The sequence below is a fragment of the Bombina bombina genome, chromosome 6 (genome assembly GCF_027579735.1).
Source record: "Bombina bombina isolate aBomBom1 chromosome 6, aBomBom1.pri, whole genome shotgun sequence".
In the NCBI taxonomy this organism is placed as follows: Eukaryota; Metazoa; Chordata; class Amphibia; order Anura; family Bombinatoridae; genus Bombina; species Bombina bombina.
This window is the reverse complement of record NC_069504.1, coordinates 689,872,564-689,899,406: the sequence shown is the minus strand read 5'-3', so window position 1 is coordinate 689,899,406 and position 26,843 is coordinate 689,872,564. Positions and strand designations below refer to the sequence as shown.

Sequence of the window (26,843 nt, the reverse complement as noted above, 5' to 3'; positions counted from 1 at the left end):
TCTGTCACTGCCAGGGAGCGTTTGCAAACTCCACAACTGCAGCCTGTTACCAGTGTCTGGAAACTCTACATACTGGGGAGCATGTTCAAACTCATGTCAATCCTTTAGCCAGCAGTAGGAGTCACGCTTTGAGCCCAAGGAGTAATCTTTCGGGCTGGAAGGGTAAGGATCTCCCAGTGCAGTATTATGCACTGCAGGGTCAGGAGTGCTTGGCAACCATTTGAAATAACCGGAGCTTGTATTTTCTTATGCAAGGCTTATCCTTTATTTCCGGGCTGATCTCCCCCTTCCTCCCCAGAGCTTGCTACTTTAAATTCTTGTTCCTGAAGCCGTGCATTTACTAACGTATGTATTACTATGTTGAAAATACGTATTACTATTAGTCACATTTGAAACAATATCTCTACAAACACTGCAGCACACGCTCTGCAAGAATCACATGTGCTGCTGCTGAATGCATCACAGTGAGTGTGTGCTGCAGATGTGATTCCTCTAAGCACTGCAGCAAATACATAATAGAACAATATGCGTGCGTGTCATGTGACTGGTGTACCTGTGTGTAACGCACGTCACAATATGGCGGCATGCATACACACAATGAGCACAGGTAAACCATTGTTATTGAAAACACTTTTTTTGAACAATTTGGGGTAAGATGACAAGTTGGCATAGACAGTCATGCTAACTTGATTTTGATTGATTAGAAGGAGCAAGAATTAAGGATTTTAGCAGGCAGGTGTTAAGTGTCCCTTTAATAAACTTAACCAGATAAATGAACTACTTGGAAACACTATACTAGTTACTATGGATGTGGAATCCTTATACAGCAACATCCCACATAAGGATGGTATTGAGGCCTGCAGTAAATTTCTCTCATCCCACCAACCAACACACAAATATGATAGTGCAACTATTGCCTAGCTTATAAAATTCATACTCACACAAAACTATTTCAGTTTTAACAACAATTACTACCTACAAATGACAGGGACAGTGATGGACACAAAAATGTCACCCCAATATGCTAATCTTTTCATGGCTGACCTAGAATACAGATTCTTAAGTACTCAGCCCCACAAACCTTATACATATTATCGTTACATGATATTTTCATTATATGGACAGAAGGAGAAGAAAGCCTTTTAGATTTCCACAAATCATTTAATTCATTTCACCCGTCAATAAATCTTAAAATGGACTTTTCAAATCATAGTTTGAACTTCTTGGACTGCACAATAACTGTCACCAATGGCATCCTTCATTGATCTATATACAGAAAACCCACAGACAGGTACAGCTACCTCCACAATTCCAGCTTCCATCCCAATCACACCAAACAAGGTATCATCTACAGCCAAGCTATCAGATATCACAGCATTTGCTCTGACACAAAAGACAGAGATCAGCACCTGAGTACACTGTCAGAGTCATTTAGGCAAAAGGGCTACAAGGAAAGGACAATATCTAAAAATATCAAATCTGCCCTAAAAACACCACGGGAAAGGCTCCTGCAATACAAAGAAAAGGAAAACAAAACAAGAACCCCTCTAGTAGTCACTTACAACCTTACTCTGGAAGGAGTACGCAAAATTATTAGAGAGCTACAACCACTAATTTCAGAGGACCCCACACTCAAAAAAATATTTCCTGAACCCCCCATACTAGAATTCAAACAACCGCCTAACCTGAGACAGAGATTGGTCTGCAGCAAATTAACCACAGAACAGAAGCTTACACAGAATGGCACTGCATGATGCAACAAATCACTCTGCAAACTGTGTCAACATATATGTGACAACAACACAGCCAGACACAACAACGCGTCATATAATATTAAAGGATCCTATTCGTGCTCATCTGCTAATGTGGTGTACATGATACAGTGTACAGCGTGTGACAGAGGTTGCTACATTGCAGAAACTGGCCTAAAGCTGCATCTCAGAATAAATCTACACAGACACTCGATCAAAAACCACAAGGAAAATTAATGTTGTACCCCTGTTGGTCATCACTTCACCCAGACTGGTCACTCCATCCTAAACTTCAGGATTAAAGTTCTCAAAGGGAATTTCAAAGACTCTCATGAACGAAAGACTTTTGAGATGAAAATTATCACACATTTCAACACCAGAAATGAAGGACTTAATGTAGACTCTGGCTTTCTCACACACTACCAAAACGTTCTATAATCTCTCATCTTTTGTCCTATATTTGTTTCTTTTTCCTTTTGTTTTTCCTCTCATCTTGCCTATTTACTCTCCTCTGTTTATTTACTCTTTCTGGCTATTCTCAGCTATTTTCTCCTTCAGACCTTCAAATCCTCTGCTTGGTATGACACCCCTCTCACCCCCCTCCCTTCCATTTGTTGTGTGTGATGTGTTTCTTTATCAGATTGATCAGTATTGCTTCAGACCTGAGGAAGGGAGGAAAACTCTTGAAAGCTTGTCTTTGAAATATTATGTTAGTCCAATAAAAAAGGTATCACTGCATACTGCAATACTTTGTTATTTGAGCATCTTATCTACTGGACTAACTCGGCTAATCCAATCTTCACTATATATATATATATATATATATATATATATACACACACACACACACACACAAGAAAGATCTGTATTGTCATGTATGCGTCTTTGTGCCATTTTTTTCGTATACTAAAAGGAAATATATTATTCCTAAGAATTTGCTGTAATTACATATATTAGAGTTATTTGTGTAGGAGAACTTTTTTTTTAACTTTTACATGTGTATTTACAGGCGCTCATTAAATAATGTAGATGTGAACAAAGTGGAGCCCTTTACAAACATACTCAGGGGCCGATTTACTAACTGTCGAGCAGACATGATACGCTGTATCGTATTATGTCCGCCAGACATCGCTGAATTCCGACAGCATACGCTGTCAGCATTTAACATTGCACAAGCAGTTCTAGGGAACTGCTTGTGCAATGCCACACCCTCCAGATTTGCGGCCTCAGTGTCAATCAACCCGATCGTATGCAGTCGGGCGGATTGATGTCTGCAGCCTCAGGGGTGGCAGACGAGTTAAGGAGCAGCAGTCTTAAGACCGCTGCTTCTTAACTCCTGTTTCCGGCGAGCCTGAAGGCTCGCGCGGAAACAGGGGCATTCAGAACCATTCAGCCCTTGATAATTCGGCCCCTCAGTGTGTTTCCATTTACTTTTGAAGGAGGCATGTAAGTGACTCATACAATTAATAATAATAGGACATCCTACCAATTTCTGTGTATTTCAGCTTTTGTCCGAAAAGACGCCCTTCCACTGGGAACCTTCTCCAAATACACATGGCACATAACCAACATCTTGCAGGTTAAACAGATATTTGATTCTATAGTGGTAAGATATCCCCTTTTCTTCATTGTCAGTTTTTTAATTAAATGTAAACAATACAAAAGAGCATAATTAATTAATCAAGGCCAAATTAACTCATAGATGCACTGTATGTGCCTTTATACTACAATACTGCCATGTATATTCTTTACAAAAATGTTAGTTCATTTCTTTTTGTTGAACCTTATAAAAAATATTGTCTGTTTGCCACACAAAGTGCAATACACTTTTGGTCCTTCTACATGGTCAGTGATTTGTAACTGACATTATCATCTGATTACACTTGTACAGGTGATAAAAACTCATCCATACCCCCGACAAGCTTTGCTCTAAAGGTGATGACAAGGGTCATGAAAACAGACAATATTTCTCCAACATAGGTGTGTCCGGTCCACGGCGTCATCCTTACTTGTGGGATATTCTCTTCCCCAACAGGAAATGGCAAAGAGCCCAGCAAAGCTGGTCACATGATCCCTCCTAGGCTCCGCCTTCCCCAGTCATTCTCTTTGCCGTTGCACAGGCAACATCTCCACGGAGATGGCTCAGAGTTTTTTGGTGTTTAAATGTAGTTTTTATTCTTCTATCAAGAGTTTGTTATTTTAAAATAGTGCTGGTATGTACTATTTACTCTGAAACAGAAAAGAGATGAAGATTTCTGTTTGTAAGAGGAAAATGATTTTAGCAACCGTTACTAAAATCGATGGCTGTTTCCACACAGGACTGTTGAGAGGAATTAACTTCAGTTGGGGGAAACAGTGAGCAGACTTTGGCTGCTTGAGGTATGACACATTTCTAACAAGACTTGGTAATGCTGGAAGCTGTCATTTTCCCTATGGGATCCGGTAAGCCATTTTCTTAATTTTCAATATAAGAATAAAAGGGCTTCACAAGGGCTTTAAAGACTGGTAGACATTTTTCTGGGCCAAAACGATTACTTTATAAGCATATTTAATGGTTTATAACTTTGGAGAGTTATTTTAATCTTGGGAATTTTGTTAAAAAAACGGCAGGCACTGTATTGGACACCTTTTTCACTGGGGGCCTTTTCTAGTCATAGGCAGAGCCTCATTTTCGCGCCACTAATGCGCAGTTGTTTTTGAGAAGCAAGGCATGCAGATGCATGTGTGAGGAGCTCAGGTCCACTGAAAAAGCTTATTGAAGGCGTCATTTGGTATCGTATTCCCCTCTGGGCTTGGTTGGGTCTCAGCAAAGCAGATACCAGGGACTGTATAGGGGTTAAATGTAAAAACGGCTCCGGTTCCGTTATTTTAAGAGTTAAAGCTTTCAAATTTGGTGTGCAATACTTTTAAGGCTTTATGACACTGTGGTGAAATTTTGGTGAATTTTGAACATTTCCTTCATACTTTTGCGTATATTCAGTAAAAAAGTGTGTTCAGTTTAAAATTTAAAGAGACAGTAACGGTTTTATTTTAAAACGTTTTTTGTGCTTTGTTATCAAGTTTATGCCTATTAACATGTCTGAACTATCAGATAGACGATGTTCTGTATGTTCGGAAGCCAAGGTTCCTCTCCATTTAAATATATGTGATGAATGTGACAAACAAAGTAGGGACAATGATGCCACTGATAATAATGTTGCCCAAAATGATTCCTTAAGTGAGGGGAGTAAGCATGGTACTGCATCATCTCCTTCTATGTCTACACCAGTCTTGCCCACTCAGGAGGTCCCTAGTGCATCTAGTGCGCCAATCCTCCTTACTATGCAACAATTAACGGCTGTAATGGATAATTCTATTAAAAACATTTTAGCCAAAATGCCCACTTATCAGCGAAAGCGCGACTGCTCTGTTTTAGATACTGAAGAGCATGAGGACGCTGATGATAATGGTTCTGTCATGCCCTTACACCAGTCTGAAGGGGCTAGGGAGGTTTTGTCTGAGGGAGAAATTTCAGATTCAGGAAAAATTTCTCAACAAGCTGAACCTGACGTTATTACATTTAAATTTAAATTGGAACATCTCCGCGCTCTGCTTAAGGAGGTGTTATCTACTCTGGATGATTGTGACAATTTGGTCATTCCAGAGAAATTATGTAAGATGGACAGGTTCCTAGAGGTCCCGGTGCCCCCCGAAGCTTTTCCTATACCCAAGCGGGTGGCGGACATTGTAAATAAAGAATGGGAAAGGCCCGGCATACCTTTTGTCCCTCCCCCTATATTTAAGAAATTATTTCCTATGGTCGACCCCAGGAAGGACTTATGGCAGACAGTCCCCAAGGTCGAGGGGGCGGTTTCTACTCTAAACAAACGCACCACTATCCCTATAGAAGATAGTTGGGCTTTCAAAGATCCTATGGATAAAAAATTAGAGGGTTTGCTTAAAAAGATGTTTGTTCAGCAAGGTTACCTTCTACAACCAATTTCATGCATTGTTCCTGTCACTACAGCAGCGTGTTTCTGGTTCGAGGAACTAGAAAAGTCGCTCAATCAAGCATCCTCTTATGAGGAGGTTATGGACAGAGTTCAAGCACTTAAGTTGGCTAACTCTTATACCTTAGACGCCACTTTGCAATTAGCTAGATTAGCGGCGAAAAATTCAGGTTTTGCTATTGTGGCGCGCAGAGCGCTTTGGCTGAAGTCTTGGTCAGCGGATGTGTCCTCCAAGAACAGATTGCTTAACATCCCTTTCAAGGGGAAAACGCTGTTTGGCCCTGACTTGAAAGAGATTATTTCAGACATCACTGGGGGAAAGGGCCACGCCCTTCCTCAGGATAGGTCTTTTAAGGCTAAAAATAAAACAAATTTTCGTCCCTTTCGCAGAAACGGACCAGCCTCAAATTCTACATCCTCTAAGCAAGAGGGTAATTCTTCTCAAACCAAGCCAGCCTGGAGACCGATGCAAGGCTGGAACAAAGGTAAGCAGGCCAAGAAGCCCGCTACCGCTACCAAGACAGCATGAGATGCTGGCCCCCGATCCGGGACCGGATCTGGTGGGGGGCAGACTCTCTCTCTTCGCTCAGGCTTGGGCAAGAGATGTTCAGGATCCTTGGGCGCTAGAAATAGTTTCTCAAGGTTATCTCCTGGAATTCAAGGAACTACCCCCAAGGGGAAGGTTCCACAGGTCTCAATTGTCTTCAGACCAAATAAAAAGACAGGCATTCTTACATTGTGTAGAAGACCTGTTAAAAATGGGAGTGATTCATCCTGTTCCATTAAGAGAACAAGGGATGGGGTTTTACTCCAATCTGTTCATAGTTCCCAAAAAAGAGGGAACATTCAGGCCAATTTTGGATCTCAAGATCCTAAACAAATTTCTCAAGGTCCCATCGTTCAAGATGGAAACCATTTGGACAATTCTTCCTACCATCCAGGAAGGTCAATTCATGACCACGGTGGATTTAAAGGATGCGTATCTACATATTCCTATCCACAAGGAACATCATCGGTTCCTAAGATTCGCCTTTCTGGACAAGCATTACCAGTTTGTGGCACTTCCATTCGGACTAGCCACTGCTCCAAGAATTTTCACAAAGGTACTAGGGTCCCTTCTAGAGGTGCTAAGGCCAAGGGGCATTGCAGTAGTACCCTACTTGGACGACATACTGATTCAAGCGTCGTCTCTGCCACAAGCAAAGGCTCATACGGACATTGTCCTAGCCTTTCTCAGATCTCACGGGTGGAAAGTGAACGTAGAAAAAAGTTCTCTATTCCCGTCAACAAGAGTTCCCTTCTTGGGAACAATAATAGACTCCTTGGAAATGAAGATTTTTCTGACAGAAGCCAGAAAATCAAAACTTCTAAGCTCTTGTCAAGTACTTCATTCTGTTCTTCTTCCTTCCATAGCGCAGTGCATGGAAGTAATAGGTTTGATGGTTGCGGCAATGGACATAGTTCCTTTTGCGCGAATTCATCTAAGACCATTACAACTGTGCATGCTCAGACAGTGGAATGGGGATTATACAGATTTGTCCCCGACGATCCAAGTAGATCAGAGGACCAGAGATTCACTCCGTTGGTGGCTGACCCTGGACAACCTGTCCCAAGGGATGAGCTTCAGAAGACCAGAGTGGGTCATTGTAACGACCGACGCCAGCCTGGTGGGCTGGGGCGCGGTCTGGAAACACCTGAAGGCTCAGGGTCTATGGTCTCGGGAAGAATCTCTTCTCCCGATAAACATTCTGGAACTGAGAGCGATTTTCAATGCTCTCAAGGCTTGGCCTCAACTAGCAAAGGCCAAATTCATAAGGTTTCAATCAGACAACATGACGACTGTTGCATATATCAACCATCAGGGGGGAACAAGGAGTTCCCTGGCGATGGAAGAAGTGACCAAAGTAATTCACTGGGCGGAGCTTCACTCCTGCCACTTGTCTGCTATCCACATCCCAGGAGTGGAAAATTGGGAAGCGGATTTTCTGAGTCGTCAGACTTTTCATCCGGGGGAGTGGGAACTCCATCCGGAAATCTTTGCCCAAATAACTCAATTATGGGGCATTCCAGACATGGATCTGATGGCGTCTCGTCAGAACTTCAAGGTTCCTTGCTACGGGTCCAGATCCAGGGATCCCAAGGCGACTCTAGTAGATGCACTAGTAGCGCCCTGGACCTTCAACCTAGCTTATGTGTTCCCACCGTTTCCTCTCATTCCCAGGCTGGTAGCCAGGATCAATCAGGAGAGGGCTTCGGTGATCTTGATAGCTCCTGCGTGGCCACGCAGAACTTGGTATGCAGACCTGGTGAATATGTCATCGGCTCCACCATGGAAGCTACCTTTGAGACGGGACCTTCTTGTTCAAGGTCCGTTCGAACATCCGAATCTGGCATCACTCCAACTGACTGCTTGGAGATTGAACGCTTGATTTTATCAAAGCGTGGGTTCTCAGATTCTGTCACTGATACTCTTATTCAGGCTAGAAAGCCTGTAACTAGAAAAATTTACCATAAAGTATGGAAGAATTATATCTGTTGGTGCGAATCGAAAGGATTCCCATGGAACAGGGTAAAAATTCCTAAGATTCTGTCCTTTCTACAAGAGGGTTTGGAGAAAGGATTATCTGCAAGTTCTTTGAAGGGACAGATTTCTGCTTTATCTGTTTTACTTCACAAGAAGCTGGCGGCGGTGCCAGATGTTCAGGCTTTTGTTCAGGCTCTGGTTAGAATCAAGCCTGTTTACAAACCTTTGACTCCTCCTTGGAGTCTCAATTTAGTTCTTTCAGTTCTTCAAGGGGTTCCGTTTGAACCCTTACATTCCGTAGATATTAAGTTATTATCTTGGAAAGTTTTGTTTTTGGTTGCAATTTCTTCTGCTAGAAGAGTTTCAGAGTTATCTGCTCTGCGGTGTTCTCCTCCTTATCTGGTGTTCCATGCAGATAAGGTGGTTTTGCGTACTAAACCTGGTTTTCTTCCGAAAGTTGTTTCTAACAAAAATATTAACCAGGAGATAGTTGTGCCTTCTTTGTGTCCGAATCCAGTTTCAAAGAAGGAACGTTTGTTGCACAATTTGGATGTAGTTCGTGCTCTAAAATTCTATTTAGAGGCTACAAAGGATTTCAGACAAACATCTTCCTTGTTTGTTGTTTATTCTGGTAAAAGGAGAGGTCAAAAAGCAACTTCTACCTCTCTCTCTTTTTGGCTTAAAAGCATCATCAGATTGGCTTATGAGACTGCCGGACGGCAGCCTCCTGAAAGAATCACAGCTCATTCCACTAGGGCTGTGGCTTCCACATGGGCCTTCAAGAACGAGGCTTCTGTTGATCAGATATGTAAGGCAGCGACTTGGTCTTCACTGCACACTTTTACCAAATTTTACAAATTTGATACTTTTGCTTCTTCTGAGGCTATTTTTGGGAGAAAGGTTTTGCAAACCGTGGTGCCTTCCATCTAGGTGACCTGATTTGCTCCCTCCCATCATCCGTGTCCTAAAGCTTTGGTATTGGTTCCCACAAGTAAGGATGACGCCGTGGACCGGACACACCTATGTTGGAGAAAACAGAATTTATGTTTACCTGATAAATTACTTTCTCCAACGGTGTGTCCGGTCCACGGCCCGCCCTGGTTTTTTAATCAGGTCTGATGATTTATTTTCTCTAACTACAGTCACCACGGTATCATATGATTTCTCCTATGCAAATATTCCTCCTTTACGTCGGTCGAATGACTGGGGAAGGCGGAGCCTAGGAGGGATCATGTGACCAGCTTTGCTGGGCTCTTTGCCATTTCCTGTTGGGGAAGAGAATATCCCACAAGTAAGGATGACGCCGTGGACCGGACACACCGTTGGAGAAAGTAATTTATCAGGTAAACATAAATTCTGTTTTTTATAAGAAGGTATAAAGCATTATTTTTTCTTTTTGTAAAGAATATAAATGACAGTATCCAAGCCAGAACCAAAATAGGTAATATTCATGGGAGAGCGCATTTGGAAGGTAGTGGAAAGAACCAGAGGCAGTGGTACCTTTGACAACTAGGAAAAGATGACTTTGAAACAGGAAATTCATTAATTAATTTTATGTTGTGTTAAAAATAAAAAACACTTTTATCGTCATTTAACCCTTAAATGTGACATGACAGTCAAAACATTAAATGCATATTATTGTGACTTAGCATCATACTTTTTACAAGGAAAAATATATATATAGTCATGAGTAAAATTATTGGCACCCCTGCATTTCTGTCAGATAATGCACCTTTCTCCAACATAGGTGTGTCCGGTCCACGGCGTCATCCTTACTTGTGGGATATTCTCTTCCCCAACAGGAAATGGCAAAGAGCCCAGCAAAGCTGGTCACATGATCCCTCCTAGGCTCCGCCTTCCCCAGTCATTCTCTTTGCCGTTGCACAGGCAACATCTCCACGGAGATGGCTCAGAGTTTTTTGGTGTTTAAATGTAGTTTTTATTCTTCAATCAAGAGTTTGTTATTTTAAAATAGTGCTGGTATGTACTATTTACTCTGAAACAGAAAAGAGATGAAGATTTCTGTTTGTAAGAGGAAAATGATTTTAGCAACCGTTACTAAAATCGATGGCTGTTTCCACACAGGACTGTTGAGAGGAATTAACTTCAGTTGGGGGAAACAGTGAGCAGACTTTGGCTGCTTGAGGTATGACACATTTCTAACAAGACTTGGTAATGCTGGAAGCTGTCATTTTCCCTATGGGATGCGGTAAGCCATTTTCTTAATTTTCAATATAAGAATAAAAGGGCTTCACAAGGGCTTTAAAGACTGGTAGACATCTTTCTGGGCCAAAACGATTACTATATAAGCATATTTAATGATTTATATCTTTGGAGAGTTATTTTAATCTTGGCAATTTTGTTAAAAAAACGGACAGGCACTGTATTGGACACCTTCTTCACTGGGGGCCTTTTCTAGTCATAGGCAGAGCCTCATTTTCGCGCCACTAATGCGCAGTTGTTTTTGAGAAGCAAGGCATGCAGATGCATGTGTGAGGAGCTCAGATCCACTGAAAAAGCTTATTGAAGGCGTCATTTGGTATCGTATTCCCCTCTGGGCTTGGTTGGGTCTCAGCAAAGCAGATACCAGGGACTGTATAGGGGTTAAATGTAAAAACGGCTCCGGTTCCGTTATTTTAAGAGTTAAAGCTTTCAAATTTGGTGTGCAATACTTTTAAGGCTTTATGACACTGTGGTGAAATTTTGGTGAATTTTGAACATTTCCTTCATACTTTTGCGTATATTCAGTAAAAAAGTGTGTTCAGTTTAAAATTTAAAGAGACAGTAACGGTTTTATTTTAAAACGTTTTTTGTGCTTTGTTATCAAGTTTATGCCTATTAACATGTCTGAACTGTCAGATAGACGATGTTCTGTATGTTCGGAAGCCAAGGTTCCTATCCATTTAAATATATGTGATGAATGTGACAAACAAAGTAGGGACAATGATGCCACTGATAATAATGTTGCCCAAAATGATTCCTTAAGTGAGGGGAGTAAGCATGGTACTGCATCATCCCCTTCTATGTCTACACCAGTCTTGCCCACTCAGGAGGCCCCTAGTGCATCTAGTGCGCCAATCCTCCTTACTATGCAACAATTAACGGCTGTAATGGATAATTCTATTAAAAACATTTTAGCCAAAATGCCCACTTATCAGCGAAAGCGCGACTGCTCTGTTTTAGATACTGAAGAGCATGAGGACGCTGATGATAATGGTTCTGACATGCCCTTACACCAGTCTGAAGGGGCTAGGGAGGTTTTGTCTGAGGGAGAAATTTCAGATTCAGGAAAAATTTCTCATCAAGCTGAACCTGACGTTATTACATTTAAATTTAAATTGGAACATCTCCGCGCTCTGCTTAAGGAGGTGTTATCTACTCTGGATGATTGTGACAATTTGGTCATTCCAGAGAAATTATGTAAGATGGACAGGTTCCTAGAGGTCCCGGTGCCCCCCGAAGCTTTTCCTATACCCAAGCGGGTGGCGGACATTGTAAATAAAGAATGGGAAAGGCCCGGCATACCTTTTGTCCCTCCCCCTATATTTAAGAAATTATTTCCTATGGTCGACCCCAGGAAGGACTTATGGCAGACAGTCCCCAAGGTCGAGGGGGCGGTTTCTACTCTAAACAAACGCACCACTATCCCTATAGAAGATAGTTGTGCTTTTAAAGATCCTATGGATAAAAAATTAGAGGGTTTGCTTAAAAAGATGTTTGTTCAGCAAGGTTACCTTCTACAACCAATTTCATGCATTGTTCCTGTCACTACAGCAGCGTGTTTCTGGTTCGCTCAATCAAGCATCCTCTTATGAGGAGGTTATGGACAGAGTTCAAGCACTTAAGTTGGCTAACTCTTTTACCTTAGACGCCACTTTGCAATTAGCTAGATTAGCGGCGAAAAATTCAGGTTTTGCTATTGTGGCGCGCAGAGCGCTTTGGCTGAAGTCTTGGTCAGCGGATGTGTCCTCCAAGAACAGATTGCTTAACATCCCTTTCAAGGGGAAAACGCTGTTTGGCCCTGACTTGAAAGAGATTATTTCAGACATCATTGGGGGAAAGGGCCATGCCCTTCCTCAGGATAGGTCTTTTAAGGCTAAAAATAAAACAAATTTTCGTCCCTTTCGCAGAAACGGACCAGCCTCAAATTCTACATCCTCTAAGCAAGAGGGTAATTCTTCTCAAACCAAGCCAGCCTGGAGACCGATGCAAGGCTGGAACAAAGGTAAGCAGGCCAAGAAGCCCGCTACCGCTACCAAGACAGCATGAGATGATGGCCCCCGATCCGGGACCGGATCTGGTGGGGGGCAGACTCTCTCTCTTCGCTCAGGCTTGGGCAAGAGATGTTCAGGATCCTTGGGCGCTAGAAATAGTTTCTCAAGGTTATCTCCTGGAATTCAAGGAACTACCCCCAAGGGGAAGGTTCCACAGGTCTCAATTGTCTTCAGACCAAATAAAAAGACAGGCATTCTTACATTGTGTAGAAGACCTGTTAAAAATGGGAGTGATTCATCCTGTTCCATTAGGAGAACAAGGGATGGGGTTTTACTCCAATCTGTTCATAGTTCCCAAAAAAGAGGGAACATTCAGGCCAATTTTGGATCTCAAGATCCTAAACAAATTTCTCAAGGTCCCATCGTTCAAGATGGAAACCATTCGGACAATTCTTCCTACCATCCAGGAAGGTCAATTCATGACCACGGTGGATTTAAAGGATGCGTATCTACATATTCCTATCCACAAGGAACATCATCAGTTCCTAAGATTCGCCTTTCTGGACAAGCATTACCAGTTTGTGGCACTTCCATTCGGACTAGCCACTGCTCCAAGAATTTTCACAAAGGTACTAGGGTCCCTTCTAGCGGTGCTAAGGCCAAGGGGGCATTGCAGTAGTACCCTACTTGGACGACATACTGATTCAAGCGTCGTCTCTACCTCAAGCAAAGGCTCATACGGACATTGTCCTAGCCTTTCTCAGATCTCACGGGTGGAAAGTGAACGTAGAAAAAAGTTCTCTATTCCCGTCAACAAGAGTTCCCTTCTTGGGAACAATAATAGACTCCTTGGAAATGAAGATTTTTCTGACAGAAGCCAGAAAATCAAAACTTCTAAGCTCTTGTCAAGTACTTCATTCTGTTCTTCTTCCTTCCATAGCGCAGTGCATGGAAGTAATAGGTTTGATGGTTGCGGCAATGGACATAGTTTCTTTTGCGCGAATTCATCTAAGACCATTACAACTGTGCATGCTCAGACAGTGGAATGGGGATTATACAGATTTGTCCCCGACGATCCAAGTAGATCAGAGGACCAGAGATTCACTCCGTTGGTGGCTGACCCTGGACAACCTGTCCCAAGGGATGAGCTTCAGAAGACCAGAGTGGGTCATTGTAACGACCGACGCCAGCCTGGTAGGCTGGGGCACGGTCTGGAAACATCTGAAAGCTCAGGGTCTATGGTCTCGGGAAGAATCTCTTCTCCCGATAAACATTCTGGAACTGAGAGCGATATTCAATGCTCTCAAGGCTTGGCCTCAACTAGCAAAGGCCAAATTCATAAGGTTTCAATCAGACAACATGACGACTGTTGCATATATCAACCATCAGGGGGGAACAAGGAGTTCCCTGGCGATGGAAGAAGTGAACAAAGTAATTCAATGGGCGGAGCTTCACTCCTGCCACTTGTCTGCAATCCACATCCCAGGAGTGGAAAATTGGGAAGCGGATTTTCTGAGTCGTCAGACATTTCATCCGGGGGAGTGGGAACTCCATCCGGAAATCTTTGCCCAAATAACTCAATTATGGGGCTTTCCAGACATGGATCTGATGGCGTCTCGTCAGAACTTCAAGGTTCCTTGCTACGGGTCCAGATCCAGGGATCCCAAGGCGACTCTAGTAGATGCACTAGTAGCGCCCTGGACCTTCAACCTAGCTTATGTGTTCCCACCGTTTCCTCTCATTCCCAGGCTGGTAGCCAGGATCAATCAGGAGAGGGCTTCGGTGATCTTGATAGCTCCTGCATGGCCACGCAGAACTTGGTATGCAGACCTGGTGAATATGTCATCGGCTCCACCATGGAAGCTACCGTTGAGACGGGACCTTCTTGTTCAAGGTCCGTTCGAACATCCGAATCTGGCATCACTCCAACTGACTGCTTGGAGATTGAACGCTTGATTTTATCAAAGCGTGGGTTCTCAGATTCTGTCATTGATACTCTTATTAAAGCTAGAAAGCCTGTAACTAGAAAAATTTACCATAAAGTATGGAAAAAATATATCTGTTGGTGCGAATCAAAAGGATTCCCATGGAACAGGGTAAAAATTCCTAAGATTCTATCCTTTCTACAAGAGGGTTTGGAGAAAGGATTATCTGCAAGTTCTTTGAAGGGACAGATTTCTGCTTTATCTGTTTTACTTCACAAGAAGCTGGCGGCTGTGCCAGATGTTCAGGCTTTTGTTCAGGCTCTGGTTAGAATCAAGCCTGTCTACAAACCTTTGACTCCTCCTTGGAGTCTCAATTTAGTTCTTTCAGTTCTTCAAGGGGTTCCGTTTGAACCCTTACATTCCGTAGATATTAAGTTATTATCTTGGAAAGTTTTGTTTTTGGTTGCAATTTCTTCTGCTAGAAGAGTTTCAGAGTTATCTGCTCTGCAGTGTTCTCCTCCTTATCTGGTGTTTCATGCAGATAAGGTTGTTTTGCGTACTAAACCTGGTTTTCTTCCGAAAGTTGTTTCTAACAAAAATATTAACCAGGAGATAGTTGTGCCTTCTTTGTGTCCGAATCCAGTTTCAAAGAAGGAACGTTTGTTGCACAATTTGGATGTAGTTCGTGCTCTAAAGTTCTATTTAGAGGCTACAAAGGATTTCAGACAAACATCTTCCTTGTTTGTTGTTTATTCTGGTAAAAGGAGAGGTCAAAAAGCAACTTCTACCTCTCTCTCTTTTTGGCTTAAAAGCATCATCAGATTGGCTTATGAGACTGCCGGACGGCAGCCTCCTGAAAGAATCACAGCTCATTCCACTAGGGCTGTGGCTTCCACATGGGCCTTCAAGAACGAGGCTTCTGTTGATCAGATATGTAAGGCAGCGACTTGGTTTTCACTGCACACTTTTACCAAATTTTACAAATTTGATACTTTTGCTTCTTCTGAGGCTATTTTTGGGAGAAAGGTTTTGCAAGCCGTGGTGCCTTCCATCTAGGTGACCTGATTTGCTCCCTCCCATCATCCGTGTCCTAAAGCTTTGGTATTGGTTCCCACAAGAAAGGATGACGCCGTGGACCGGACACACCTATGTTGGAGAAAACAGAATTTATGTTTACCTGATAAATTACTTTCTCCAACGGTGTGTCCGGTCCACGGCCCGCCCTGGTTTTTTAATCAGGTCTGATGATTTATTTTCTCTAACTACAGTCACCACGGTATCATATGATTTCTCCTATGCAAATATTCCTCCTTTACGTCGGTCGAATGACTGGGGAAGGCGGAGCCTATGAGGGATCATGTGACCAGCTTTGCTGGGCTCTTTGCCATTTCCTGTTGGGGAAGAGAATATCCCACAAGTAAGGATGACGCCGTGGACCGGACACACCGTTGGAGAAAGTAATTTATCAGGTAAACATAAATTCTGTTTTTCGCCCAGAGAATTGTTGCAATCACAAATGTTTAGGCATTATCATGTTTATTTCTTTTGCTTGTATTGGTATGACACAAAAAAGTGGAGAAAAAAAAGCCAAATCTGACACATTCCACACAAAACTCCAAAAATGGACTGGACAAAATTATTGGCACCCTCCATTTAATGGTTGGTAGCACACCCCTTGGAAAAAATAACTGAAATCAATCGCTTCCTGTAACCATCAATGAGTTTTCTACTGGAATTTTGGACCAATCTTCTTTCTCCAACTGCTCCAGGTCTCTCAGATTGGAACGGTTCCTTTTCCCAACTACTGTTTTGAGATCTCTCCACAGGTGCTCTATCGGATTGAGATCTGGGCTCATTGCTGGCCAGTTCAGTACTCTCCAACACTTTGTCTTAAACCATTTCTGGGTGCTTTTTGATGTGTGCTTTGGGCTATTGTCCTGCTGTAAGACCCATAACCTCTGACGGAGACCCAACTTTCTGACACTGGGCCCTACATTGCACCACAGAATTCTTTGGTAGTCTTCAGATTTTATAATGCCATGTACACAGTCAAGACATCCAGTGCCTGAAGCAGCAAAGCAACCCCAAAACATCAGTGAACCTCCACCATGTTTGACTTTAGGGACTGTATACTTTTCTTTAAAAGCCTCATTTCTTTTTCTGAAAACACTAGAATGATGGGCTTTACCAAAATGATCTAATTTTGTTTTGTCTGTCAACAGCACATTCTCCCAAAAGGATTTTGGCTTCCTCAGGTAAGTTTTGGCAAACTCCAATCTGGCTTTTTTTATGTTTCTGTGTCAGCAGAGGTGTCCTCCTGGGTCTCCTACCATAGCATCCCTTTTCATTCAGAGAGCAACGTATAGTGAAAGCTGACACATTTGTATCCTGTGCCTGAATGTCAGCTTGAATTTGTCTGGAAGTTGATCGAGGTTCTTTATCCACCATTCAAACAATCTTTCGTTGCAATCTTTGATCAATTTTTCTCTTTCTTCCATGTCCAGGGAGATTAGCTACAGTGTCATGGCTGTAAACTTCTTGACAATGTTGCCCACAGTGGACACAGGAACTCTGTTAAGATCTCTGGAGATGGACTTGTAACCTTGAGATTGTCCATGCTTTTCCACAATTTTTGTTCTCAAATCCTCAGACAATTCTTTGCTGCTCTTTCTCTTCTCCATGCTCAGTGTGGCACACAGAGTCACACAACAGAAAGGTTGAGTACATTTTCACCATTTTATCTGGTTGCCTGTGTGATTTCTATTTTGCCAGCACCTATTAATTGATACAGGTGAGTTAAATTACAAATTACCAGAGCATCACAAACTTGAAATGCAATAATTTCTTACAATTTTGAGAAGGTGCCAATCATTTTGTCCAGTCGATTTTTGGAGTTTTGCGTGCCAGTGTGTCAGATTTGGCTTTTTCAATGTGTCAGATTTGGCTTTTTTTTTTCTCTCCACTTTTTTGGGTCATACCAATACAACCAAAAGAAATAAACATGAGAATGCCTAATCAATTGTAATTGCAACAAATTTGGCTAACAGACTCACCAGGGGGTTGACCTCAGGAGGGCGGATTCACACGGGGACTGTATTTATATATACAGTATGTGTGTGTATATATATATATATATATATATATATATATATATATATATATGTGTGTGTGTGTGTATATATATATATATATATATTTATATATACAGTGTTCTCTCAGGACCTTTTTAAAGGGTTCTTCTAAGGCTTCGGCCATTGCTGGTGGTTTGGAGAAGATACCACCTTATCTAATAACTTACAACCCCCTTGCATTGTTAAACACATACCCATTGTTTTATGCCAGCATTAATGCAATAATATGTTTATTAGATAGCAGAGTATATTTGTGTTAAAAAAATATTGATGCAATTTGAATAGCATATATAAATTTTGTTTCACCTATGCTTCAGTGTACTCACTTTATAAAAGCTGAGTTATAAAAAGGTATGACAGATTTGTGCATTTTTCCTTCCAAACAGCAGAAACAAAACACAATCTAGTTGTTTTTATTACTACATAGTTGCAAATTTGAGAAGATGAGTTTTTATTGATATACTTTTGGCAAATCTATAATAATTTTATGTAATAAAGAATCTGTGGACTTCAGTGTTTCTTTAGGGTCATTCAAGTTGACACTTTTTTCCATTTAATATTCTATTTTTCCCCCTTTTTTGCAAATAGATGCCCCTTGAAATTACCAGAAGTTTTGTACAAAACAGAGATGGGACATATGAGCTGTTTAAATGTCCCAAGGTAGAAGTGGAAAATATTGCTGAAACGTATGGACGAATGGAAAAGCAACCAATACGGCCCCTTGAACTTAAAACTTTTTTGAAAGTTGGTAAGTTTCATAATAAAGCTATGCTCTCTCAAAATAATGATAATTTATTAAAGTTGCATATAGTAGTTAGTCAGTGTTCTCCCCAGGCCCTTATTTAATAGGCACACCACCTGGCTGATTTTACTTACCACCCAGTTAAAATTTAAGTAATTGGCTAATATTTTTTTCAATGTTTGTTGAACAGATTAATTTTAAATCACTTAGAGCCAGATTGCAAGTGGAGTGCTGATTAATGCTCCAGCTTGAGCGCTAACTCCGCTAAAAGTAAGGTTTTTGCGTGCGTCTGGTAGCACTCATATTACAAGTTGAAAGTAAAATGTTTTCACTCACTCGCTAACCCAATAAAAATATGAAGTTAGAATATTGCAATGGTTAACGTATTCCCCTATAAAAGTCAATGTAGCAAAAAACATAGAAAAATTGCACGTAAACCCAATATTCTCAAGTGCTCTAAGCCGACATAAAAATATGAATATTTCAAATTCCAATGTTCTTCACATAGAAGAATATGTTCTATTTATTCATTAATACATATTTCTACATATATCTGATGGTGTTTTGGTACAATATATATCTATACCTATATATCTAGATGATTGTTAATAGGTATAGATCAGATTGGGGACGCCGGAGATCGATCTCATGGCGTCAAGGTTGAATTGCAAGCTTCCCCGATACAGATCAAGGTCGAGGGACCCCAGGCAGAGCTGATAGACGCATTAGCAATGCCTTGGGGGTTCGGTCTAGTATACATATTTCCTCCGTTACCGCTTCTTCCTCGTCTAGTGGCTTGTATGAAATAGAAGAGAGTGTTCTCCATTCTGATTGCTCCCTCATGGCTAAGGAGGACGTGGTTTGTGGATCTAGTGGGGATGTCATCTTCTCCGCTGTGGTGGTTACCCTGTCACAGGGATCTGCTGGAACAGGGTCCTTTTCAACATCAAAATCTATATTCTCTGAGGCTGACTGCGTTGAGATTGAACGCTTAGTCTTGGCAAAAAAGTTTTTTGTCCTGGTGTGAGAGTCATGGCTACCCTTGGCACAAGGTGAGGATATCCAGGATTTTGTTCTTTCTCCAAGAGGGTTTGGAGAAGGGTTTCGCCGCTAGTTCCCTAAAGGGACAAATTTCGGCTTTATCTGTTCTGTTGCATAGGAGACTCATGGATTTCCCTGACATCCAATCTTTTGTTGAGGCTCTGTCTGGAATCAGGCCTGTTTTTAGGCAGGCTGCTCCACTTTGGAGCTTAAACTTGGTGCTTAAGGTCTTACAGAGGGTTCCGTTTGAGCCTATGCATGCTCTTGACATAGAGAACCTTCCCAGAGAGATCCTTTTTGTCTTGGCCATTGCATCGGCATGCAGAGTCTCTGAGCTGGCGGCCTTGCAATATGAACCCCCTTATCTGGTGTTTCATGAGGATAAGGCTGTTCTTCACACAGGCTTGGGGTTTCTCCCCAAGGTGGTGTCTAACTGTAACATCAATCAGAATATAGTTGTTCCTTCTTTATGTCCCAACCCCCCTTCTCCTAAGGAGAGGTTACTTCATAATCTGGATGTGGTTCGTGCTTTGAAATTCTATCTTCAGGCCACGAAGGATTTCAGACAATCTAAATCTTTTTTTGTTGTAAATTCAGGGAAGCGCAGGGGTCAGAGGGCTTCTGCTACTTCTTTGTCTTTTTGGCTGAGGAGCTTGATCCGCTTGGCCTATGAGACAGCGGGACATAAGCCTCTTCAGAGAATTACGGCTCATTCCACAAGAGCGGTAGCTTCATCCTGGGCCTTCAAAAATGAGGCTTCTATGGAGCAGATTTGCAAGGCGGCTACTTGGTCCTCCTTGCATACCTTCACTAAGTTTTACAAATTTGACGTTTTTGCTTCTGCGGAAGCTGTTTTTGGGAGAAAGGTTCTACAGGCTGTGGTGCCCTCAGATTAAGGGTCCACCTTTACCCTCCTGGTTTCATTCAGTATCCTCTAAAAGCTTGGGTATATGTTCGCACAAGTAATGAATGAAGCTATGGATTCTCCTCCCCTTTAGATGGAAACATAAATTATGTTTACCTGAAAATTATATTTCCATTGTGGGGAGGAGAGTCCATTGTGGGCGGACCTAAATTTAGTATTTTCTTCTGGCACCATTTATACTCTGATATTTCTCCTACTGGGGGATGAGGGAAGAGGGGGAGGTATTTAAGCCTTTTGCTGGGTGTCTTTGCCTCCTCCTGGTGGCCAGGTTCTTAATTCCCACAAGTAATGAATGAAGCCGTGGACTTTCCTCCCCATGATGGAAATAAAATGATCAGGTAAGCATAATTTGTTATTTACAGTATTTACATTGTTAAAACCTTTATTAAATATGAATTTGCATAAATATTTTTTCTTTCCTAAGATATGGAGAGTCTACAAATTCATTCAATTACTAGTGGGAATATCACTCCTGGTCCACAGGAGGAGGCAAAGAGCACCACAGCAAAGCTGTTAAGTGTCACTCCCCTACCCATAATCCCCAGTCATTCTCTTTGCCTCTGTCAATGGAGAAGGTGAAGTTTAGTGTCTGAGGAATGCATTCCTTTTTTCGGGCAAGGATTTGGGTTTAGCTGAGTCCACATCAATCTCTTCAGTAGAGTAGTGGTGGCTTTTAAGCAGTTAGGAAGTTGTGAGGTAGTCTTTGCTTTGTTTCCTAACACATTGCTGCCCATGGTACAGAAAGCCAGAGTTGGTTACTCTGTTCTTTCTTTTTCTACAGGTCTCTGTAAGGAGTATGTGTCCTTTCACGCTTTGTGAGCTGTCTTCCTGCCGGACAGCTAGACTGCGGGTAAGTGCTTTTGTCTTCTAGGTCTTGGAGACTTGTACTTCAGAAGAATATGTCATATGCAGTAGACGGGACATTTTTAAAATCCTTTATACAGGATTTTCTTTGGCAGTGGGCAGGCACATTATATTTGTGGGTTAATTTTTTTGAAATACTTTATTAGTATGTGTGTGGCTTATGTTTTATACAGGGATTTATGTATACATTTAACATTTGGCAGTTGGTTTTCTTTGCTTGCTTAGCTAGAACAGGCTAACTGACAAACTGCTTAAGTTGGAAACCAGTTGCAGCTTCTTGCATCTTATGTTGTAGGCAGAGGGAAATGCGCACCTTTTACTTGCTACATAGTTTCCGCTCTCTGCTGGTCATGTGACTTCTCTCTGCTGTTGGATATTCACGGAGCGGAGTTATTGAATTTCAGTCTCTTCAGTGCCGAACTATATGCTATGTGTTAGTTTTAGAGACTTCTGGCAGCCAAATTGTGGTATTAAAAATTCTTAAAGTGACAGTGTATTAAAAAAAATTCTACAATTTGGGGAATTTTTTATTTAGTATTATGGATATGGACCAAGACTCTGTGTTTTTTGACAAATGCTTGTTATGTCTAGAGGCACAAATTGTTTTGCCTATGCAATTGAGTGCTGCAGGCGTAGATAGAACTATTCAATTTAAAGATAAATTGTTGCAGGATGATGCCGTTCAGGCAATGCCACAGCTTTCTCCTCATACGTTCCAAGCCTCTATGGCATCACATACAGTGCCCTGCAGTTCCTCTCAGCCTCCTGGAGGAGTTTATTTGCCTGCAGATTTTGCTGCACAGGTATCTTCTGCATTATCTGCAGCATTATCTGCTTTTCCTATGCTGGAAAAACGCAAGAGGAAAATTAGACATTCAGATAGTAAGGTTTCTGTTCCACCTACTGCTACACAGGTTGCCCTCCCTCATAAGTCTGATGAGGAAGAAGCGCCGGTAGCCTCTTAGGGTGAAATCTCAAATTCGGACAGTTTTATTCCTTCATCTGATACTGAAAAAGTAAACTTCAGTTTTAAGCTTGAACACCTTTTGTGTACTTTTAAAGGAGTTACTGGCTACTATGGACAACTTTGATACGTCTATCGTTGTCAACCCTAAGAAGTTTAGTAAACTTAATAAATACTATGATGTTCCTTCCTTTGTGGAAGTTTTTCCTGTACCAGACTGTGTAACGGAGATTATTTCACAGGAATGGGAGAAGCAAGGGATTCCTTTCTCCCCTTCTCCCATATTTAAAAATATGTTTCCTGTTACTGACTCCATTAAAGATTCTTGGCGCACGGTGCCTAAAGTAGAAGGGGCTATTTCTTCTCTGGCTAAGAAAACTACGATCCCTATAGAGGATAGCTGTTCCTTTAAGGATCCCATTGACAAAAAGCTGGAAGCTTATTTGAAGAAGATGTATGTTCATCAAGGTCTTCAATGGCAACCTACCGTTTGTATTGCCACAGTAGCAAGTGCAGCATTTTATTGGTGCAATGCTTTGTCTGAATCAATTTTAGTAGAGACTCCGTTGGATGAGATACAAGATAGGATTAAGGCTCTCAAACTAGCCAATTACTTTATTTCTGATGCTAACATGCAAGTTATTAGACTGGGAGCCAAGATGTCTGGCTTCACTGTCCTAGTCCGCATGGCATTGTGGCTAAAATCTTAGTCAGCTGATGTTACCTCTAAGTCCAAGCTTCTGGCGCTTCCTTACAAGGGAAAGACCTGGTTTGGAACTGGTCTGGCAGAAATAATTTCTGATATTACGGGTGGAGAAAGGTATTTTCTACCGCAAGACAAGAAGAACAGACTCAAAAATTACGAAGTAATTTTCGTTCCTTTCGTAGCTTCAAAGGTCAAAAGTCTTCCTCTCCCTCTTCCAAGCAGGAGCAGTCCAAGTCTTCTTGGAAGCCCAATCAGTCTTGGAATAAGGGGGAAGCAATCAAAGAAACCCTCAGCTAAGTCTAAGTCAGCATTAAGGGTCAGCCCCCGGTCCGGGTTCGAATCAAGTGGGGGGCAGACTTTCCCTATTTTTTCAAGTGTGGAGACGAGATGTCCCAGATCCTTGGGCTGTGGACATAGTATCTCAGGGTTACAAAATAGAATTCAAAACTTTCCCTCCCAGGAGCAGATTCCACCTCTCAAGATTATCTGCAGACCAGTTAAAAGAGAGGCATTCTTGAACTGCGTTCAGGACCTTTCCTCCCTGGGAGTGATTGTTCCAGTTCCAGTAAGGGAACAGGGTCTAGGATTCTATTTAAATCTGTTTGTGGTTCCTAAAAAAGAGGGAAAGTTTCGACCAATTTTAGACCTAAAGTGCCTCTAAGTTTCTTAGGGTACTGTCCTTCAAAATGGAATCCAGTCGTTCCATTCTTCCTTTGGTCCAAGAGGGTCAGTTCATTACGACCATAGACCTGAAGGACGCGTATCTTCATGTTCCCATCCAAAGGGATAATCACAAATTCCTGAGATTCGCCTTTCTAGACAAACGCTTTCAGTTTGTGGCTCTTTCGTTTGGCCTTGCCACAGCTCCCAGAATTTTCTCAAAGTTTCTGGGGGCTCTCTTGGAAGTAATCAGGTCTTGGTGAATTGCAGTGGCGCCATACATGAACAACATATTGGTTCAGGCGCCATCTTTTCAACAAGCAAACTCTCATACAGAGATCTTGTTGTCTTTTCTACGTTCCCACAGTTGGAAAGGGAATATGGAAAAGAGTTCCCTTGTTCCAGCTACAAGGGTTGTTTTCTTAGGGACCATAATAGATTCTATGAACATTTTTCTGAAGGAGGTTAGAAAATCCAAAATTCTCTCCTCTTGCCTCTCTCTCCAGTCTACTGTTCGGCCATCAGTGGCTCAATGTATGGAGGTAATTGAACTGATGGTCATTTCCATGGATATAATTTCCTTTGCCCGATTCCATTTGAGAGCTCTGCAATTATGCATGCTCAGACAGACATATATGTCATAACCACTTCAACTTTCTGTGCAAAACGGATAAAATGTAATCAGGCCCAATCCTGTAATTTTAATTAGTATGTATATAGACTGTGTATGTTGTTGTTCTTTTTAAATTTTCCAATAAAGGTTATATTTTAATACATCCCTACGCACTCCTCCCACTTCAGACTTGTATATCTTGTCCAATCTTTGCCACTGTCAAATAGGGAAAGAGTGCTACACAAGTGTACATTTCCATCAATCCTAGGATTGATAATTTTTGTTTCAGGGTACAATAAAGACCTGAGACCACTAATGCCTAAATAAACTTGTTAAACTAGAGGCATTGCTAAGTATTAAAAGCTAAACAAGTCAATATATCAAAGAACAGTGAGATACATTATAAATTAAGTAGTTAAATTATAACACTGTACTGCAGCTAAACAGATGGGTAACATATTCAAGCCAAGATCAGAGCAAAATAACATACAGTAAAGGTCCAGATTTACAAATAAAGTCTAGGGCCGGTTTCAGTTTCCACATTATAAAGGTTCCTATACTTTAATTAGATTTAGAATATATGCTGCGCCGTCTCGGCCGATGACAGCCCAGCAACACTCCAATCACTATCAGGAATTGTTTCTATATATACATGTCCTGCCCGAAACATTATAGACGTATATATAAGTCTTATCTAGAGAACACATATATGATATAGGGTGATATATAGGTATGTGAATGGGATAGGCTCAAATATTCCTTAAAAAACTCTGTACCAGAATTCTCTGGATATATATAACAAACTGTCTTCAAGCAAAAGCTTATAATATTAATACTCTCCGTTTTTCATTATTATCAGTGTAGGGATCAATAAATGCTGTTGCTGCTCCTCAACTATGAAACTCCACTAGCATAAAATATCTTATAACATTATGTGATCAGCACTCAAGAACTATTCAATTGTAGCATATGGAGAGATAACATAACAGTGGTGGCCACTGACTTAAATAAAAGTAGACATGTTGTATGACATGTTTTAGTACTATATCTAAGACTTAGCTTCCCCCTATCTTATAATACCATACATGTAGCCATATTGTATTTGCCTAAAGCCCAACTACCAAAATGAGTAACCCACACTCTAAAAAGAACAACTAGCAAAACTGTGGTCAGATAGATATGTGTAAAACTTACAGCATATAGTAAATTGTAGACCTCAAGATATGCTATCACAAAGAGACATGAAGATCCTATGACTAAAATATTTGTACATTGAAAAATTCCATATCATATAAGTCACTAAGAGAACATTAGTTAGATTACAACAACTGGATCCAGATAGCAGGAAAAGCATAGATATTAAAATATATATTCCTGCTTGTTATGAAAACACTATGTGTCATGCGAATAGAGAGCGATGTTCCTATGTGTCTCTCACATCAACAGGTAACCCTTCATAATAAGAGACTGAGTATATTTCCGCAATCTTAGCATATTAAAGAAGCAGCATTTGAAGCTAACATGCTATTTAGATGTATTCCAATTGAACCCTGTAAGAGTCTAATCAATCAGCAGTACTATATGTATACACGAAGTCCATATTATGATATACATATCTAACTCAACAAATAAACAACATATGTTAGCTAATTGGTATCCTAGCAAAAAATGTCTCACCCCACACCAGATCGCTGAGCTGCGATTCTTTGGACTGTGGACAGAGTTTTTTCCTCCATATTCTCAAGCCTCACATATCTGTTGTCTATATCGCCCTGTATAGCCAGAGTCTGCAAGATTATAGGGCACTCTGGGCTCTTGCATGGGAAGTCGCCATGCTGGAGTTGCGTAAAGATGAGTGTGGAATTAGTAAGTGAACTTGATAAGCCCTCTTTCATAGGTGAGACCCCTGGGGTAAGCAGTTTCAATGCTTCTTCCAAAACTGTATCCTTATTTGCGTATATGGCGCCTCTGTATATATCTGCTCTCTGCGTCGGATATGAATCCATGTCGTCTGTAGCTGCGTCTGAGAAGGTTAAATCGCTGCGGCCCTCCTCACGATCGTAAGTAGGTAGCGGTTGCTGGCTTTCAGTGTCTGTTGATTGCAGGTGTGGAAACTGCAGCTTGTAGTGCCGCTGTAATGGGGGCTTGATATGCATCTAAGAGGTTGCCTATTTTGGCTGTTACCAGCGTGGTAAACTCCATATTGGATCTGAGGAAAGCCTGTTTGTTGCTTAGTAAAATTGGTCTGTTGGTGTCGTACTAGCCCTTGAGATGGAGAGGAAGCTGTGTTATAGCCATTTTTCAAATATTACCAATCATCTCAAATCTGTTGCTATAATTCTTCTGCAAATGCGTTCCTTTGCTAGCCTTGTGGTAAATCTGCAGTGTCCGGGCTCAAAAGACTGACTGAACGAGTCTTTCTAGGGCCATCCCAAGCTTTATTAGGGTGATCTGCAGCTAGGGATTTAAGTCGTAGGTCATTTATATTATAATTTTTATAGGAAAATATCCCTAAAATCTTTGATAAAGCCAGGAGCTCCCTTAGTGCACGTATATCGACCTCAGTGGTCGGCTCCGCCCCCTGTATTATCTATTTTGTTACACAAGTGTCTGGCGGATGTGCCAGATGTTCAATCTATTTTTCAGGCCCTGGACAGAATCAGGCCTGTGTTTAAACCTGTTACTCCTCCATGGAGCCTTAATCTTGTTCTTAAAGTTTTGCAGCAGGCTTTGTTTGAGCCAATGCATTCCATCGATATTAAGTTGCTATCTTAGAAGGTTTTGTTTCTTATTG

The 26,843-nt window shown here is 41.5% G+C and overlaps 1 protein-coding gene across 1 annotated transcript in view; it reads left to right on the top strand.

Moving 5' to 3' along the window:
* C6H2orf42 (chromosome 6 C2orf42 homolog) overlaps positions 1-26,843 on the top strand; it is a 143,050-nt gene that overhangs the window by 101,766 nt on the left and 14,441 nt on the right. The window contains exons 7-8 of the mRNA XM_053717774.1: positions 3,257-3,357; positions 18,123-18,282. Of these exons, the coding sequence (XP_053573749.1) occupies positions 3,257-3,357; positions 18,123-18,282 (261 nt within the window). The remainder of the gene's footprint in view (positions 1-3,256; positions 3,358-18,122; positions 18,283-26,843) is intronic.